This window comes from Solanum lycopersicum, chromosome 8 (genome assembly GCF_036512215.1).
Source record: "Solanum lycopersicum chromosome 8, SLM_r2.1".
Lineage (NCBI taxonomy): Eukaryota > Viridiplantae > Streptophyta > Magnoliopsida > Solanales > Solanaceae > Solanum > Solanum lycopersicum.
In genome coordinates this window covers 67,504,663-67,520,675 of record NC_090807.1, presented here as the reverse complement: position 1 = coordinate 67,520,675, position 16,013 = coordinate 67,504,663, and the positions used below count along the sequence as shown (strand labels likewise).

At 35.7% G+C, this 16,013-nt stretch overlaps 2 protein-coding genes across 3 annotated transcripts; both read right to left on the bottom strand.

Annotated features, from left to right (window-relative positions):
• Positions 1-1,306: 1,306 nt before the first annotated feature.
• Positions 1,307-6,289, bottom strand: LOC101253009 (SUN domain-containing protein 5). Of its 2 annotated transcripts, none has more exons than XM_004245457.5 (4): positions 5,876-6,289; positions 3,174-4,525; positions 3,001-3,086; positions 1,307-1,638 (listed from the first exon to the last, which is right to left on the bottom strand). In XM_004245457.5, the coding sequence occupies exons 1-4, from the start codon at positions 6,000-6,002 to the stop codon at positions 1,443-1,445; spliced, it is 1,761 nt and encodes a 586-aa protein (XP_004245505.1). In that variant the 5' UTR covers positions 6,003-6,289; the 3' UTR covers positions 1,307-1,442. The 2 variants fall into 2 exon arrangements, with proteins under 2 accessions (XP_004245505.1, XP_069143949.1); XM_069287848.1 differs by having other exon boundaries at positions 1,570-1,798; positions 5,876-6,271.
• A 313-nt stretch (positions 6,290-6,602) lies between these two features.
• LOC101253305 (probable inactive ATP-dependent zinc metalloprotease FTSHI 1, chloroplastic) lies at positions 6,603-14,306 on the bottom strand. The gene is made up of 15 exons (XM_004245458.5): positions 13,397-14,306; positions 13,239-13,323; positions 11,042-11,476; positions 10,905-10,958; positions 10,738-10,803; positions 10,271-10,366; positions 10,055-10,183; positions 9,925-9,977; positions 9,414-9,609; positions 8,596-8,710; positions 8,115-8,389; positions 7,811-7,894; positions 7,603-7,715; positions 7,280-7,529; positions 6,603-7,048 (listed from the first exon to the last, which is right to left on the bottom strand). Exons 1-15 carry the CDS (start codon positions 14,140-14,142, stop codon positions 6,875-6,877), a joined length of 2,871 nt encoding a protein of 956 aa, XP_004245506.1. The 5' UTR covers positions 14,143-14,306; the 3' UTR covers positions 6,603-6,874.
• Between the last annotated feature and the right edge of the window lie 1,707 nt (positions 14,307-16,013).

Genomic DNA, 16,013 nt, shown 5'->3' with positions numbered 1-16,013 from the left:
ACCCTAGCACGAATGCAACAATATAAAGTGTATTTCCATCCTGTTGGTGTTCTATGTTAATAGAAACTTCTCCATCGAGTTCACAAGTTTAATAAAAAGAACTTAATCGGATGCGATAGGTGATTTACATGATTTATGATTCACATATAAATGATGGTTGTATTTTGAGGAGACTCTCTACTTTAAAGATTACAGACTAGCTTCATGTTACATATAATTTAACAAGATTCAATCGGACATAGAAGATGGTCTCCATGTTCTAAGGTATGAAGCTTACATGTAATATATCTCTTATTTTTCTTGAGTTGTAAAATGGCGTTATGGAAACTATAATTCTACTGAATCTTGGAATATATATTCCTTCAGAAATATACTTACTCTTCAATAATATATTTTACGAATATATTAAGATATATGAGATACAAACCCATTAAAAATACCCAAAACTCTATGCAAGAACACTAGCCAAATATCAATTCTCATGTTTTCAGTAATAGGAATCTCTACATCTACACAAGACACACTTCTCCGTTACGACTACAGTTGTTTTGCTCTGCAATTAGTTTCAATAAACCTGCACATTGACTTATGATGATATCTTCCAATTGCTTAAATGTCTCTCAAATTAGTAGGCTTTTGCCACTTGCTCCCCCGAAAGACAATCATTGTTGATGCACCACTTCGACAATGTGATGGGAGTGCAGCAAAACGAAATGATTATCAAAGCTGGATAGGCTATAGCCTATAAGCTAGGCAAGTTCCTAAGTAATTGAGTCTATTCTCCTGATTCGGGGCCCTTTCGAGGATGTGGAGTAGGCTAGGGAAGATGTAGCAACATTATATATGGAAGATCTTATAGGTGAAAATTAGATATTTTGTAAGCTTAGTTTCTTTCTATTTTTTGAGCAGTTAAAGTTCCTTTTATTATGAATAATGATTTGTGAAGTTTCTACAGAGTTCTCTGTTTTTTTATTGTTAGGACATACTCAATTCGAATAATTTGGCAAGCAAATGGATCTGTGGTTATGAATTCTGTAAAATGCATCTGCACTATTTATTTAATGAGACATTTATCAGAGTCTTCTTCATAGTAGTATTTGATTTGAGTAATGTGTATACCAAATTTAGGAAGATAATAAGTTTATACTGTTCAACAATTAAGATTTGCTTAATTTTGCTTCAGGTTCTTTGTCAAATTCTTAGCTTGTGACAACAGAACTTTTGATGGATGGGGTTTTCTTTGCATCAACTATTGAAGATTTATTTAGTTTTTGAGTTCTTCTTTAATTTACCGGAACTACAGTGATTACAAAATTCCTTTTTTTATATGATGTAATGATAATTAAAATGCTTTTGATTCAAGTGTAGATGAATCAAAACTCCAAGTCATTTTTTTCAACAGTACACAAATATACGTGCTGGCACGGGTCTGCCCATCTAGTTTAACTATAAAACAATGGGACACATGCAATCAAACTGCTGCTAACAAGAATCAACAGCCAACCTCGGCATGTCGCGAATCTATTTGAAACAAACTTAAGAATAGCAATACATGCAAAAGACAAGCTGATTGAAAACATAGCCAACTCTTTGTTTTCCAAACTCTTTTGGTCATTCACAACCTTTTCGACGTCTAATCTGCAAAAGAAGTAGAGAAGAGGAAAGAAAAATCAGTTCAAGCTTGAGAGTTGAAAAATAATACAACATGATAACAATCTTCAAACTGGAGTTCCCTTACATTCTGTTAGGTGTATTCTGATCAAAATTGAAGCCTCACTTCTTTAACATATCATACATACTGAATAAACGAACAAATATTTAACAACTGACCTCGCCAAAACAACTTACTCTACTTACATTTCAATGTAATCCTAAAGATTAAACAAGTGGAAATCACACAACGCTTATAGCCTGTTCAAAGTTGAAGCATTTACTATAGGATGCATATCTCAAAACCAACCCTTCTATCTTCCAGAAGCCTAAAACCCTCTTCAAGGACAATGCAAAATCACCAAGCTAGGATTTTAGAGGTCTGCATGCGGTTTACAGTATGTGTTGCAGTTTGTCCTACGCGACTTATTTTTCCCTCTCCCCCTCAAACTATATATTGTAAAGAGATTGTCCAACAGGTACTGAAAGCAGCAACAGGGTTTTCCATTGCTCGGCCGGGGCTTTATATTCTAACTGCCAGATAGAACCTTACACCTTTTGTAACAACTAGCATTGTACTCATGTAAGATAAACTGTATGAAGAAACGCGTAACAAACTACTAATTTGCCAGTTGATTCATGATTGAGTGACAATGCATATCATTTCTTGAAAAGTTTTAACTATCTAAACCATGAAAAATAAGGACATGAAATCATCGAAAGTTGACCTAGTTTTTACAAAGTAGAATACTACGGATCAAACAAATGCAAAAGTACTGGATCATCCTATATGAATTGCTTTGAAACAATAAGGGTCAAATAAACCAACAGAACAACCTTTTATCTCTGAATGAATAACACTGTGATGCATGAAAACACATTTTAAACCCTCTGGTTGTATTTCTTTAGAAAAATATTAAAATGATCTGCAGAGATTTAAATTTTTCCTGTCCATCACCTCATTTTTACTGGGGACAGGAAATATAATTATGCTCAGATAGCTGCTTTCAGCTTTCCATTTAAACTACTACAAAAAAGACCCTCACTGTTTCTTTTATGATGTGTTAGAGAAACATAAGATAAAATCTAAAATGGACCAGTTACTTGGTTCAACATCAAACTCCAACTGACTTCCTAAAATTTTGATATTCCTATAGCTTCAGGGTTTCAAGTTCTTTTAAAACTTCTATATTCAATTTGAGAGACGGCAAAACTGCAACTACTGCGAACAAAAACCTTAAAGAAGAAGGAATCAAGATAAACAGACGCAATTCACTTAGATAATAACACAAAATCAACTTATAGTACAAGGGTACAAGTTCTTTAAGGGGATTACATGAGATCTACTACCTTAGCATGCGATTTCCGTTGACCAATAAATCCAATTGAGCTGAGACAGAAGCTTTCCAAGATTCAAGATCACTATGTTCTTTCTCCTGCAACAAAAAAGAGCTTGCTTTTTATGACTGAAACGTGTGCATTAGTCTGCTAATTAGCAACAAAAAGGTAATAGTTAGGCACACCGTATTCTCTTTCCATTTCAGAAGATCCTTGATCTCTAATTTGCTTTTCTCTAGGAGATCTGAAACTTGAGAAATTTCATTATCTAGCTCAGGCAGAATGTCACCTTGCCTCTTGCTCAGCTCTTTAATGTACTGCTCCAGGACAGATAAGTTCAACTCAAGTGCTCTCACCTTTTGCAGCAGTATTTTTAGGACTGCATCGCCATGAGTTCTGCCATTTGATTGCTGCCTATGCGTTTTTATAAACTCAGGACTATTGGTTATGGTTTGTTTTTTCCTTGTTGCATCTAAATTAATACCTTGCCCTTCATCAAAATTTTCTAGCCCCTGGTTTGCAGACTCAACCACATTTTGGACGACATCCTTTGTTTCATGGTAGTCAGAACCTGAATCTGGTATCATAGACAGCATAGTAGTCTTGTTAAGATTTCCCATTTTATCAGGAGAAGACTCGGGGGAATGGACGATGAGATCCTCAAGCATCTGCTCTATGGCATCAATACCATATACCTCGATAAAACTGATAGTACAATAAAATTCAGAGCCATAATGTGTGAGTAAATTTAGCTTCAAGTATCTAACCCATTTTGGTTCAGGTAGCTTAAAACACTGAGCATGCTTGACATTTTCAGCAACAAAAGTTCCCAGTGGATTCCACGTCTCAGTTGGATATACCAAACTCCCTGATAACTCAAATTCTTTTAGCATAGATGAATAATGCTCAAAATTTGCAATTTTGACTGCATCAACTAGAGTTTCATCTGCAAACTCAATAACAAAGAATTTCCCGGCCACAGAACAAGGGTTTCTGAGATACTTATCATGATCCTTGTTCAGTACGTTGTTTGCTCCTTTTGCTTCTTTATTATGGGCCACCACTTTAGCACCCTTGGATGACGAGGCATAATTGTAAGGCGTACCATCAGGCTCAAGCCTGTGGGTGATATTTACTAACTGACTTGCGGTGCTCCCTCTCTTTTCTTGTTTTGTAATGCTTCTGAATTCTTCCAGATTTGGATAGGTCAAGTGACTTCTTCCATTGAGTATTCGACCTTCATTCCGATGGATATGCACTACTTGTGGCTGCATTTGGCATATTAACATATTGTAACCTAAAATAGTTGAAACTGCATCTTCCAATGCACTTGTTTTCTGCAGTGAATGCTCAGGGGTTGCAATGTTATCCGTAGGACTACAAGAATCATTAATCTTAACTGATATGTTGAGTTCCAATAGCATTTCAGTTTTGCTACTCTTCCCTCCGCTTTCTAAAAGTGGTTGAGTGGAGCTGTTGAACTCTATATCTTTAACACTATAATTGGTAATAGTCTCAGCATAGGCAAGAGAAATCCCTGCACAAAATTCCATTGGAACGATATATCATTCAAAAAACTAATATATGAGCTTTAAAAGATTATCACTATCCGATTTGCTCTGTGTAGATACATTATGCTCCATATACTAAACTAGCCTCAAGCCCCTTAAACATAAATTAGATACTTCAAGTTTTCAAACTTCAGAAATTGACATTTGGGTGAGAGCTGAAGGACCAACAAACGTGAAAAGCGAAATAGTTTGAACAAACAACACGATAATCAGAGGGAAGAAAAAGAACAGTATAAGCTACTAAAAGCATCACAGGAAAATTGAATCTAATAAGAGAAAAGCTTACTCATGCCCGGTATTTATGCCAAACCAATAAATACATCTCATATATCATCTTTGTCTCTTACACATTACAAGGTTTATAAATCTATAAAAACAGATTTTTTTTAATACTTATTCACTTACTTTCTAACTCCATAAGCAACAAACTTCAAGCATTAGAAGACTTCACTTGATTTTCTTAAAGATGACTAGCAATAAAAAAATGAAAACTGAAAAAAGAAAAACTAAGTCATCTGTAACTAAGTTTCTCCTTGTACTAAACTAGCTAAATTTGTAAACACCATAAGCCCAAGTAAGTCTTTTTAAACAGCTAATAGCACTGACTTACACTACATGTTCATTCATGATGACAGTCACCAAGAAAGTAACAAAGGATCTTTTTTCTACTAAGCTCCTCATGGAGCTATATTAGCTAAATTTGTAAACAGCCTACGCCCAAGTAAATCTTTTTAAGCATTTGATAGCACTGAATCACACTAAATTCTCATCTAAGAGGATAGTCGCCTACAACGTTCTTTTTTCTACTAATCTCTTAACTTAGCTACATTTGTTAAAACATCATGTGCCAAGAACAACAGCATACCCTGATCCCACAAATGGAGTTCGAGGAGGTACAATGTACTTAGACCATACCCAACCTTCTGAGGTAAAGAGCCTATAGATCCCCGACTCGAGTATCTGCTCAAGTCTTTTTAAACATTCAATAACACTGAATCACACTAGATATTCATTCAACACAACAGTCACCAAGAGAGCAACAAAGGATCTTTTTTTCTACTAAGCTCCTCCTAGATCTAAATTAGCTAAATTTTTAAACACCTTATACCCAAGTAACTCTTTTTAAACATATAATAGAGCTAAATCACACTGAAATGTTCATTTAACAACACACTTAACAAGAAAGCAACAAAGGATCATCAGCATTCACATAAAAATCTCTTTTTTGGGTGGATTTTAATTATTTTTTCAAATTACCCATGTTAGAAAAGATCATTATAATGAAAGAAAACCCAAATGGGTATACGAAATTTTACCTCCATATCCATAAACGAACATAGAATAGAAAAGCAGAATGGCACAGAAAATAGAAACGAAGAGCCGCAAAGACAGCTGAGGTTTGGAGACTACATCGTTGTATACGATGTTACGAGGTTTCTTCATCTCTTCTCAATACTAAATTTCACAATTGAGAGCCGATTGCATAGAGTATACTCTTTTTTTTTTCTTTTTTTTTTTTGGGTTTTATTGAGTTTTGATCAGAGGAAAATGGAAGAAGATGAAGAAAAAGGAAATCTTGTTTTTGTGGTTTTTTTAATGAGTTTTTGTGATTTTTTTATTCGTGGAGAACAAATGTATTGAATTCCCCAACAAGCAGAAACTTCTTCTTTTTTTTATCACTTTGCGTGATTTTTAATTTAATTTCAGAAAACGATACGTTTATTTACTATATCTAAATATAAAGGTTGAAGGAAATATTTAGATGGAAATTCAATGCACTAATAAGCTTTTGTTACGTGTGATTTTAGAGAAGGATGAAATCGTAACTAGCATATTGATTCTTACGTAAATCTTTATCCGTCCACCATATCAAACATAGATGTTCATAGCTATATGAAAATCAAAAAACTCAATTAGACAAAACTCTTAACATAACTCTATTTTGAACATCAATAAATACATTGTATTTTCTAACTTTTTTTTAAAAAAAATAATGCATTGTACTTTGTTGAATCTCGGTATCTAAGGTCAAACAACAAGATATGCAGTGTAATTCAACTACTTTTCTTATATTAATTTTGTTGTGAAGATTTTGCCTCTTCAATAGTAATATACTGAAATACAAAAATCACAGAAGAATAAATCAACAGTTTTAACAAAATTCCTATAGATATGGATTCATACAGCAAACAAACTGCATTTTTAGCATCTCACTATTTGTCAGAAAGTTCTCAGCTGTAATATTTCGTGTTCCGAATGCACGTCAAAACTGGCTTCGAATAGGGTAGAAAGCCTGGATCAAGGATTCCGTTTTCTCATGAAGACAGACTGTACTCAATGTTATTATGCTGTTCTTGCTTTTCGTCAACAAATGGAAGACTCGCGGGATCTCTCTCCTCCAGCAGAAGACTTGTGGGTGTATTTGGTGGATAGTGGCTCAGGATTAAGTCGATCTCGTCTCCACTGATCTCAGTCCGATTCAGAAGAACCTAGGATAAACATGAACAGGAATCAATGATCTCTGCATCTGCTTTAACTAAATTATACTAAATAATTTGGACCTAAGTAACTTCTAATCTATGCACAACTGGTGGAGCCTTTTCTAAAAAGAAGCATTAAAAATATCAAGTTTATTCAACGGAGTTACTGCAAAGTTAAGGATATGAAAAATTTCGAAAAACAAGTCTATAAGATAACTGATTCAACGTGTCGAGAACTACCTTCACTGTTTTGAGTAAGGCAGTATCATGCTGCCTCAGAAGAGTTACTGTCTTCCCGTACATGTCACATATGAGCTCTTCTGTCTTCTTAGCAACATCGTCATCCAAATTAAAGTTGATCGGGGGCTCAATTAAGTCATAATCATCATATAGTGATCCTCCAAAGTCCAGGCGTGGACCCACAAACTTCACTCTCTTTACCCAGGGGGGAGGTTCTCCATGTATGGCCATTGGGTTTTTCATATTCCATCTGTTCATAGGAAAAAGTCACGGCTCTGGCAGATACAGCAACACCAACTAAATCATAACTAATAAATACGTACATTGTGATTATCTTACGGGCAAGCCAGGATGCATCAGCAAGGTAGTTTACAGATGCTCTTGAAGTATCACGTCCATAAATGACCTCTTCAGCAGCTCTCCCTCCAAGAAATACCTTGTTCAAAGATGTACATAATGCAATCATCAGCTTTGCATGAAGGAAGAAAAAGTGCAAGCAAAAAATCAGCATAAGACTTCAAATATTAGCACCTGAAGACGATGAAGCAACCGTGGTAGCCGCTCAAACATGTATGACTCATCATCAAGACGGTGAAACACAACTTGAGACAAGGTCTGCATGCCACTTTTAAATTTTCAGCAACCATGGGAAACAAATGTTCAGTTGAATTCTCCAGTAAAAACGTATGCAAGACACGATCACTACATGTTAGATTTGGAAAGGAGGGAGTAATAAAGAGTGAGGTGCAAAAGATGACGTTGAAAGGAGGGAGTAAAAAAGAGTGAGGTGCAAAAGATGACGTTCAAAGATGAAGCAACTAGAGAAGAAACAAACCTGGCCACGCGGATTGATAGATATTCTGTCACAACGCTCAACTTCTGCATTCTCATATTGCCTCAGAAGATGAGAAGTCAATGCAGTCCCCACCTCAGTAATTGCTCGACGACACTGCCCCTGATGACCCAACTCAATCCCAACTCGTCTAGGTCCTACTGTAAGCCGATCAACTGCATCATCCATATCTGAATGAAGAATTGAGTTATGCCCTCTCCTGACTGCTACTAGAGCAGCCTCCTGGAGAAGCTGAGCCAGCTTTGCACCTGACCATCCTGAATTGCAAGATCACCATTTAGCAGATCAGGAGCAGAATTTAAAATGAGATCACTATAATGCAAGAAAATTATGGATGAATTATCTCATTAACCCTCATCTTCCACTGGCATCAGAGAAAAGTAATCTTTTAGAGTCATGGGAGCAAAAGACTAGTGGCCTGAAGATGATCTCATATGAACAGAAAGGAAATAAAGTTGAATACCAGGTAAATTTTGGGCATAACTAGACAAATCAACAGTATCTGATAATTTAACTTTCCGTGCATGTACTTTCAAAATTTCCAATCTTCCTTTTGCATTGGGAGGCCGAATTCTTATCTGAAAGAGAGAAATGTAACAAGCATGAAATGTGGTGTTCCAGAAAGAAGTGAGGAATAAAGATTACATAGCTACTATAAGTAATTCGACACTTCTTAAGCTGACTCATTATCTCAAATAAACTATACTTATGATGTTATATTAAGTTCAGGGCACCCTTTATTTTTGAGAAGGTAAGGTAAGTTCAGGGCACCCTTTATTTTTGAGAAGGTAAGGTAAGTTCAGGGTACTTATTCTCTATAGAATCTACCAAAAGCTATCGGCGTCTCAACATATTTAACAAGTCGACTGAAACGAAAAAATGATTCCTACCTTCCAAGTCAAACAATGTTTTGCCCATAAACAGCACCTATTAGGATTCAAAAGCCCAAATACAGTAGCCCCATCCAAGGACTTCGTAAAGGAACTTTGCAGTACACTAGGCATTGCATAAAATAACATACTGTATTACAGAGTTTGTTGTGGAATCATAACACCTTTTTGGGGGATTGATTAGTTTTTATCAAAATATTCAGCATATAGAAACATCTTTATGGAAAGAATCAGTAAGTCAAGACATCATGAATAGGAATGTTCTATAAACATGGAAAATTTTGTCTACCTCCTCCCGACCAATGCGCACATACCGACAGAACATGAATAGAGTGATTCAAGTCATGAGGAGCTGAGTTGATAAAGAATTCAATTCAATAGGAGAACAAACCTTGCGATCAAATCTACCAGGACGAAGAAGGGCGGGATCTAATAAATCCCTTCGATTTGTAGCCCCTAGGAATATAACACCTTTCCCAGTATCAAATCCATCTAGCTCGATCAACAACTGGTTTAAAGTAGTTTCCCTTTCTTGAGTTGCCGCGTTATAGAGGTGATCAGTTGATTCACTAAATATTCCTTGACGTCTGTTTATTAAGAATAATAAGTCTGAGAAACTATAACCACTGCACGTGTCTACATGTCATTTATGAATGACTAAGTTATTTCTTTACGATTAAAAAGAATATCTAGACAGCTACACACTGACGACATTAGCATTGTCCACAACATGACATTAGTAACTTCAGGTTCTAAAACCCAATTTCAATAGTTCTACCACTAAAGGGGTTACTTAGATGAAAAATGCCCAGATGCTTCAGCTCCAGATTTTCCTTTGTGCTAAGCTAAACCAGTAAAAAAAAAACACGTTCACCATTACTTATTTAGACAAATATCCATACCTGGTTGCGAGTGCATCAATTTCGTCAATGAAGATAACTGATGGTTTATTCACCTGTGACAACAATTAGGGCATTATTCAAAACATAATAAGGGAAGTCACATGGTTCATTGACTACGTATTATGCTCACCTTGGCTCTCTTGAACAAATCTCTAATACGAGCAGAACCAACACCGACTAGAACTTCCACAAATTCAGAACCCGCCATTTGGTAAAAAGGAACACCAGCTTCACCTGCTATTGCCTTGGCAACCAGGGTCTGAGAAAAGCATCATATATAATTTTAGTGAAGACCCTCTACTTTTTTTTTGGGAATCCAATCTAAGGTCTGAAATGGATAGCATACCTTTCCACATCCAGGAGGTCCCTCCAGAAGAACTCCATGTGGGGGCTTGATCCCCAATTTATCAAATAGTTCAGGATTCTTCAGGTATCTTACCAACTAGTTGGCAAAAAATGGAAGGAATTAGAACCATTAAGCTAAAGGTTGTGGCTGAGGGACAAGCTTTCACACATTATAATGTAAGAGAATATTACTCTCCCTATCCTAGTTTACGTGACACACTTTCCTTCTTTGGTAAATGTTTAATGACACTATCAACACTTTACCCATATTGGACCACTTATTTGGCAAAAAGTCTACAAAGATGTGCTCTTCTATATAAAAATTCATTTATTAAGGGTAGTTTTGGAATATGGCAAACACTTCTCGTATTTCTGAAAACTCTGTGCCCAGACAAACTACATCACATAAATTGGGATGGAGGGAATACACAATAAGGAAGTATTATATGTGGTGTAAGGCGCTGTTACCTCTTGAAGTTCTTCCACTGCTTCCTCAATCCCAGCTACATCATTAAATGTGACTCCAGTTGAACCCTAAACAGAAACTTCTTACTTAGACAAAATATTGGCCATAATCTACAGATGAAAAGTTGTGAATTTTTGTGACCAGAGAGTGTGAGAAACTAGAAACTCACATCAACACGTGCTTGTGGCTTTGACTGAGAGAATTCTATGCCTTGCCATATATCCTGAATGAAGCACACAACATTTTGAATTTGCAAGAAGCAGGTGTTTCTAAACTGCGAATTCTAGGACAGGGAGTATTACTCACCCACTTTCTAAAGTTCTTAGGTCTTCGCGAAAGAGTAAATCGGACAAGAAGAACCATAGTCACAAAAACAAGCATGATTGGTTTCAGCATCTCAATACTGGCAGAGACACCACCAAATGTGTACAATTCATACAACTTGGAGAAAATTCCTCCATCAGTAAAGGCATCACCAACCTTATCCCACACTCTTTCCAAGATACCAAAGATGAGACCAAAGAACAGCTTAAGAAATGGTTTGGCCACAGGCCACATGACATACACAGTGACGACAAAGACAAAGCTTGTCACAGCAAATACAGCTGAAGCCAGGAAAGCACCCACAATCACCGCAGCAGCAGTCATTGCAGCGGTCAGCATTCCAAGTTCTACCATTACTCTGCTTGATATCTTCGATGCAGCTGGATTAGGATACTCAGGTAATTTTCCCACCCAAGACTGCAATAGGATCACTATGTAAGAGGCAAAAGAAAAAAGAAAGAAAGGTTTTCCAACATACTTGAAAAGCAAAGAGTTTCCACCCGTTAAACCACATTCTTATCCCACCAAACTTAAGTTCTACAATCTTGCCAATTGCATAACTAGAGAAAGCACCTATTTCCTTCAAGGCTCAAGAGACTATAAGGTCAATCTTAAGCTAAAAAGAAGAGATACAACAACCTTATGCTAAGGGACTTGAGAACCTTTTCAGATACTTTAATTACTCTTTAGTCTTTTCCCTCGTGATACAGTCACCATACAGACTGCCACCAGTATAACACGACGTTGATTTGTCTACACTTCAGGAAATATATGATCTCAAAGAAATGGCAGATTTGATTACTGAAATTGTGCTCTTCTTTCCAAGCATCATATAATTAGATTGAAAGACAATTCTGTATATCACTTTTTAGACTGTCAGTTGACATTTAGATGCTGCTATCACTTCTGCACAACAAATGTCACTCCAACTATATACTTACTGCAAAAGAAAGGAAAAGAAAAAAACTCGTCCCAAATCCCAATGGACTGCACATAAATGAATCAACAGTCTACATTAAACTCATTTATTGCTCAAGTTTTCCAAACTGAAGTCGTGTTTTCCAGTTTCAAATTTCACCATCTTCCGCTAACCCTAAAAGCTTTCTACTGCATTATGCAGACTCTGCCGTATGGTTCCAGAGTAACTAAATATGTAATGAATTTATACCCACAAAGGGTAACAGTTAAACAGAAATATAACCATCAGATAACAGCATTAACTTCAGTGCCTAGTAACAAATTAGCAGCCGATATGCTTTTGTCTGCAGGTACATCTATATTTGAGTTTTAAATACACATATACTCCAACTATATTGTTACTTTCTCATGGCAGCTTCTACTTGTCTGCTTACTCGTCTTTTTGTCGAATTCAAATATTTCTTTATGTGTTTCTTAGAACTGTACACAAGAAGGCCTTTTCTGTTTAATTAGTAACTAGCACAACAAGGCAGGCAAGCTTGAGTATTTTTTTGAAAACAGTCAACAATAAAAGATTCCAAGCCACTAGGCCAAACAGATAATCTAAATTTAGTTAACATTTTACCCGAAGAGAGTAAAGGCAAATTGCATAAAACCTTCACAGGAATTTCCTGTCAAGAGATAGTAACCACAATGAATCAAGACATAATGAGAAACAGTAATTAAGTTTTCATCTGAAACTTGCAATCAGTGCATTCGGTTGATGACCGATAACTATATGTTGTTGAAAAGAAGAATTGTCTATCAAATAAGAAAACAAAACATCATCAAGAGAACTATACTTCAGTACAAGTGGTTGTTAACTAATAAATTAATTCAGGCTTATAAATCATAGCAAACCACCGTCTGCTTAAGCTACACGTTTAAGTTCCGATAGATCATTAGTTTTATTCTTGTTTTCCTATTTTATATTTCTATTTCTACATGTTGTTCCTTTAACCATGGGTATCTTATTATCTAATTGTTGTTTCTGCTAGTAGCTATGACCTCTTTTTTAACGTTCTTTGAGCTGGGGATCTATCGGAAATAACCTGTCTACCTTCTCAAGGTTGGGGTAAGGTCTCCCTACACTCTACCCTCCCCCAGACCCCACTTGTGGTATTACACTAGGTTTGTTGTCGTTGTTAATTTTTTCCCCATCCGATAATGAAGCTAATGTCACTATGCATTATTGAACAAAGCACCAAAATAAATGAAATACCATCATTTGCTTCTCGACTTCATATCTTGGCCCAGTGTACTCCTCTAGTAAAGCCTGAGCTTGATTTTGATCCAGCTTCATTGCCCTGTAGAATGATCACATAAACATCAAAATCTATAATCTGAAGTGAAAGAAATGAACAAGTTTATGATACTAACCATTTAGTTCTCTGCAAGCTCTTCTCTCCGGGCATCTCCTTCAACTCAACAATAAAATCTCTAGACCCCAATCCCAAAGAAGCTCCAGTATCCTCTTTAAAAGTCAACAACTTTATCTTATCAAATTTCATATACTTCTGAAAATCCTTCAAGCTCATCTTAGGCAAATCTTCAACATTTTTTTCAAATTCTTCTTCTTCAGACAAATTAGCACCAAAAATTTGCTCAGGAACATATAACTTCCCTTTATACTCCCTCAAAATATCCTTCAAAAACACATCCCCAGACTTCATTAAACTACCCTCATCACTTCCATTCTTCACCATTCCTTTAATATTTAACCTTTTTAGTATCTCCAAAACACCACCATTCAATAAACCCTTCTTACCCAAATCCTCTTTTTCCTTTAGAGTGTAAAGTTTATTCCCAATTAGATATTTGGGTTCCACTTGGCTTGGGTTTTCTTTCAAAACCCTAGTCACAAAATCTTCATTATTGCTTGCCCCTTCTTCAGAGGACTTCGAATTAGACCTCCATTTTCCAAGAATTGCATATGGGGAATGGTAAAAATGTGATCTTTTTCTGAAATTTCTATGAAAAATAGGATTTGTATAACTTTTCTGAAATGGGGATTTGATTACGAATGAACTTTGAAGCTGAATGTTGGGCTTTGGATGAAGAATGGACCTTGCTGATATAAAATTGTTACCTGTTGAAAAAGACATGTTTACTGAACTGATACTCATTGAACTGAGATTTTGGATTTGTGAAGAAGCATTTTTACTGAACCAATTGGAGTCCTTTTAGCTCTGCAATTTGTTTGTTCTCAGAGTGTTATGGCGAAAGAGGCAAGGGAGAAGATGGAGTTTATCCGAATCCGAATTGTAAAACGGGTGACCCAACGACCCGTATCTGCATTTAGTGTTTACCGCCTGTTCTAATTAAGTATAATTATGCTGGTTAAGTAAATTTTTATAGTATTTAATTACTTATCATAGATATAACTTGCTATAATTATTATTTGCGATTAATATTATACATTAATTTTGTGAGTTGCTTTTGAATTTGTATATTAATCACGTTTGTATATGTATAATTCGTCATATTTGTGTAATTCGCAACTAATAATTCTTTTTTTGATTTGTATTTGTATAAGATTGTTTATATTTGTTAATGATGATGATTTCTTTGGTTTTTCAATTTTGTCATTATATACATTCAATTTTTATTTTTTTAACTTTTTTAAGTTTGTATAAACGTGTAGTTTTTGAATTTTGTATACTGCAATTTGTATAATATATTTTGTATAATTGTTTCAAGTTCATATGTTTATGCTTGTATCAATTCGGTATTTCGAATTTTATTATATTTGTGTAATTCCAGACTTTATATTACTCAAAATTATATGAAGATACGTGAATTATACAAACGTACAATCGAATTATACAAATTATTGTCATATCTCGCTATGTCTTTTCTCTCTCCCAATCTCGTTCGCCTCTCTCCTTCCTTTCCTAATCTCTCTCGTCAGAATATACAAATACATATAGATAATATAAATTATCTAACCAATATACATTACAATTCATCTCTCTGCCCTCTCTCGTTCGCTTCTCTCCTCCCTCTTCCAGTCTCGCTCGCCACTCTTCTCCTTATAACATGTAGTTACGAATTGCAATTATCAAACTATCCTTATAACATGTAGTTACGAATTGCAATTATCAAACTATAGTTATTAAGTGTAATTAGACTATTTTTGACTTCATCATTAGTATTTAATTTGTCTTCCCCTTACGAAACCTTGTCAATATATGAATACAAATATTTTTGGGCTTGTTCAAAATCCTTATTAATATAGAAATACGAATAAAAATAGGAAAACTTGCGCCAATATATATTGCAGTTTGTAACCAAAAAAAAAAATAGAACTACAACTCGTTCTTCTTCATGGCAGGCGGCTGGGCAGAATTATCGATGGATCTCCTTGCTATGATTGCAAATCGTATTGAATCACCTAAAGATTTCCTATTCTTTACTTGTGTTTGTACCTCTTGGCAAATTGCTACTACCCCTAACCATAAATTTGATATCTTTTTTACCAAAACTCCTTTACTTATGTTGGCTGACAAACATGATGATTGCCGAGAATTTTACTCTCTTATCAAGCAGAAAGTTACTCCTTTGTTTCTCCCCGAAGCTAGACAACGATATTGTTTTCCCTCGGAAGGATGGCTCTGCACCATGGATGATACTACCGGAGAGATGAACTTGTTGCATCATTTGTCTCGTACCCAAATTCAACTTCCTTCACGAGATAACTTAATGGCTTCTAATGGTCTCGGAGATGAAGTGTTCTGGAACCTTCTAGAGCATGCTATCTTATCTGCAAGTCCTTGTGTTACCTCAGATTATGTACTCGTGGTTAACTATCACGCAAATATTACTCGCTTGGCTTTCTGGAGATCTCAGTTGAACAAATATTGAGATGGAGAATTCGGGTGCTGTCATGGGTATCAATTATTATAAGGGTAAATTCTATTATGTTACAGCTAGTGGTGAATTTTGGGTTTTCCAGGGCCTGCTACTCCCAAACCAAACGCAGTAGAGCCACACTTGC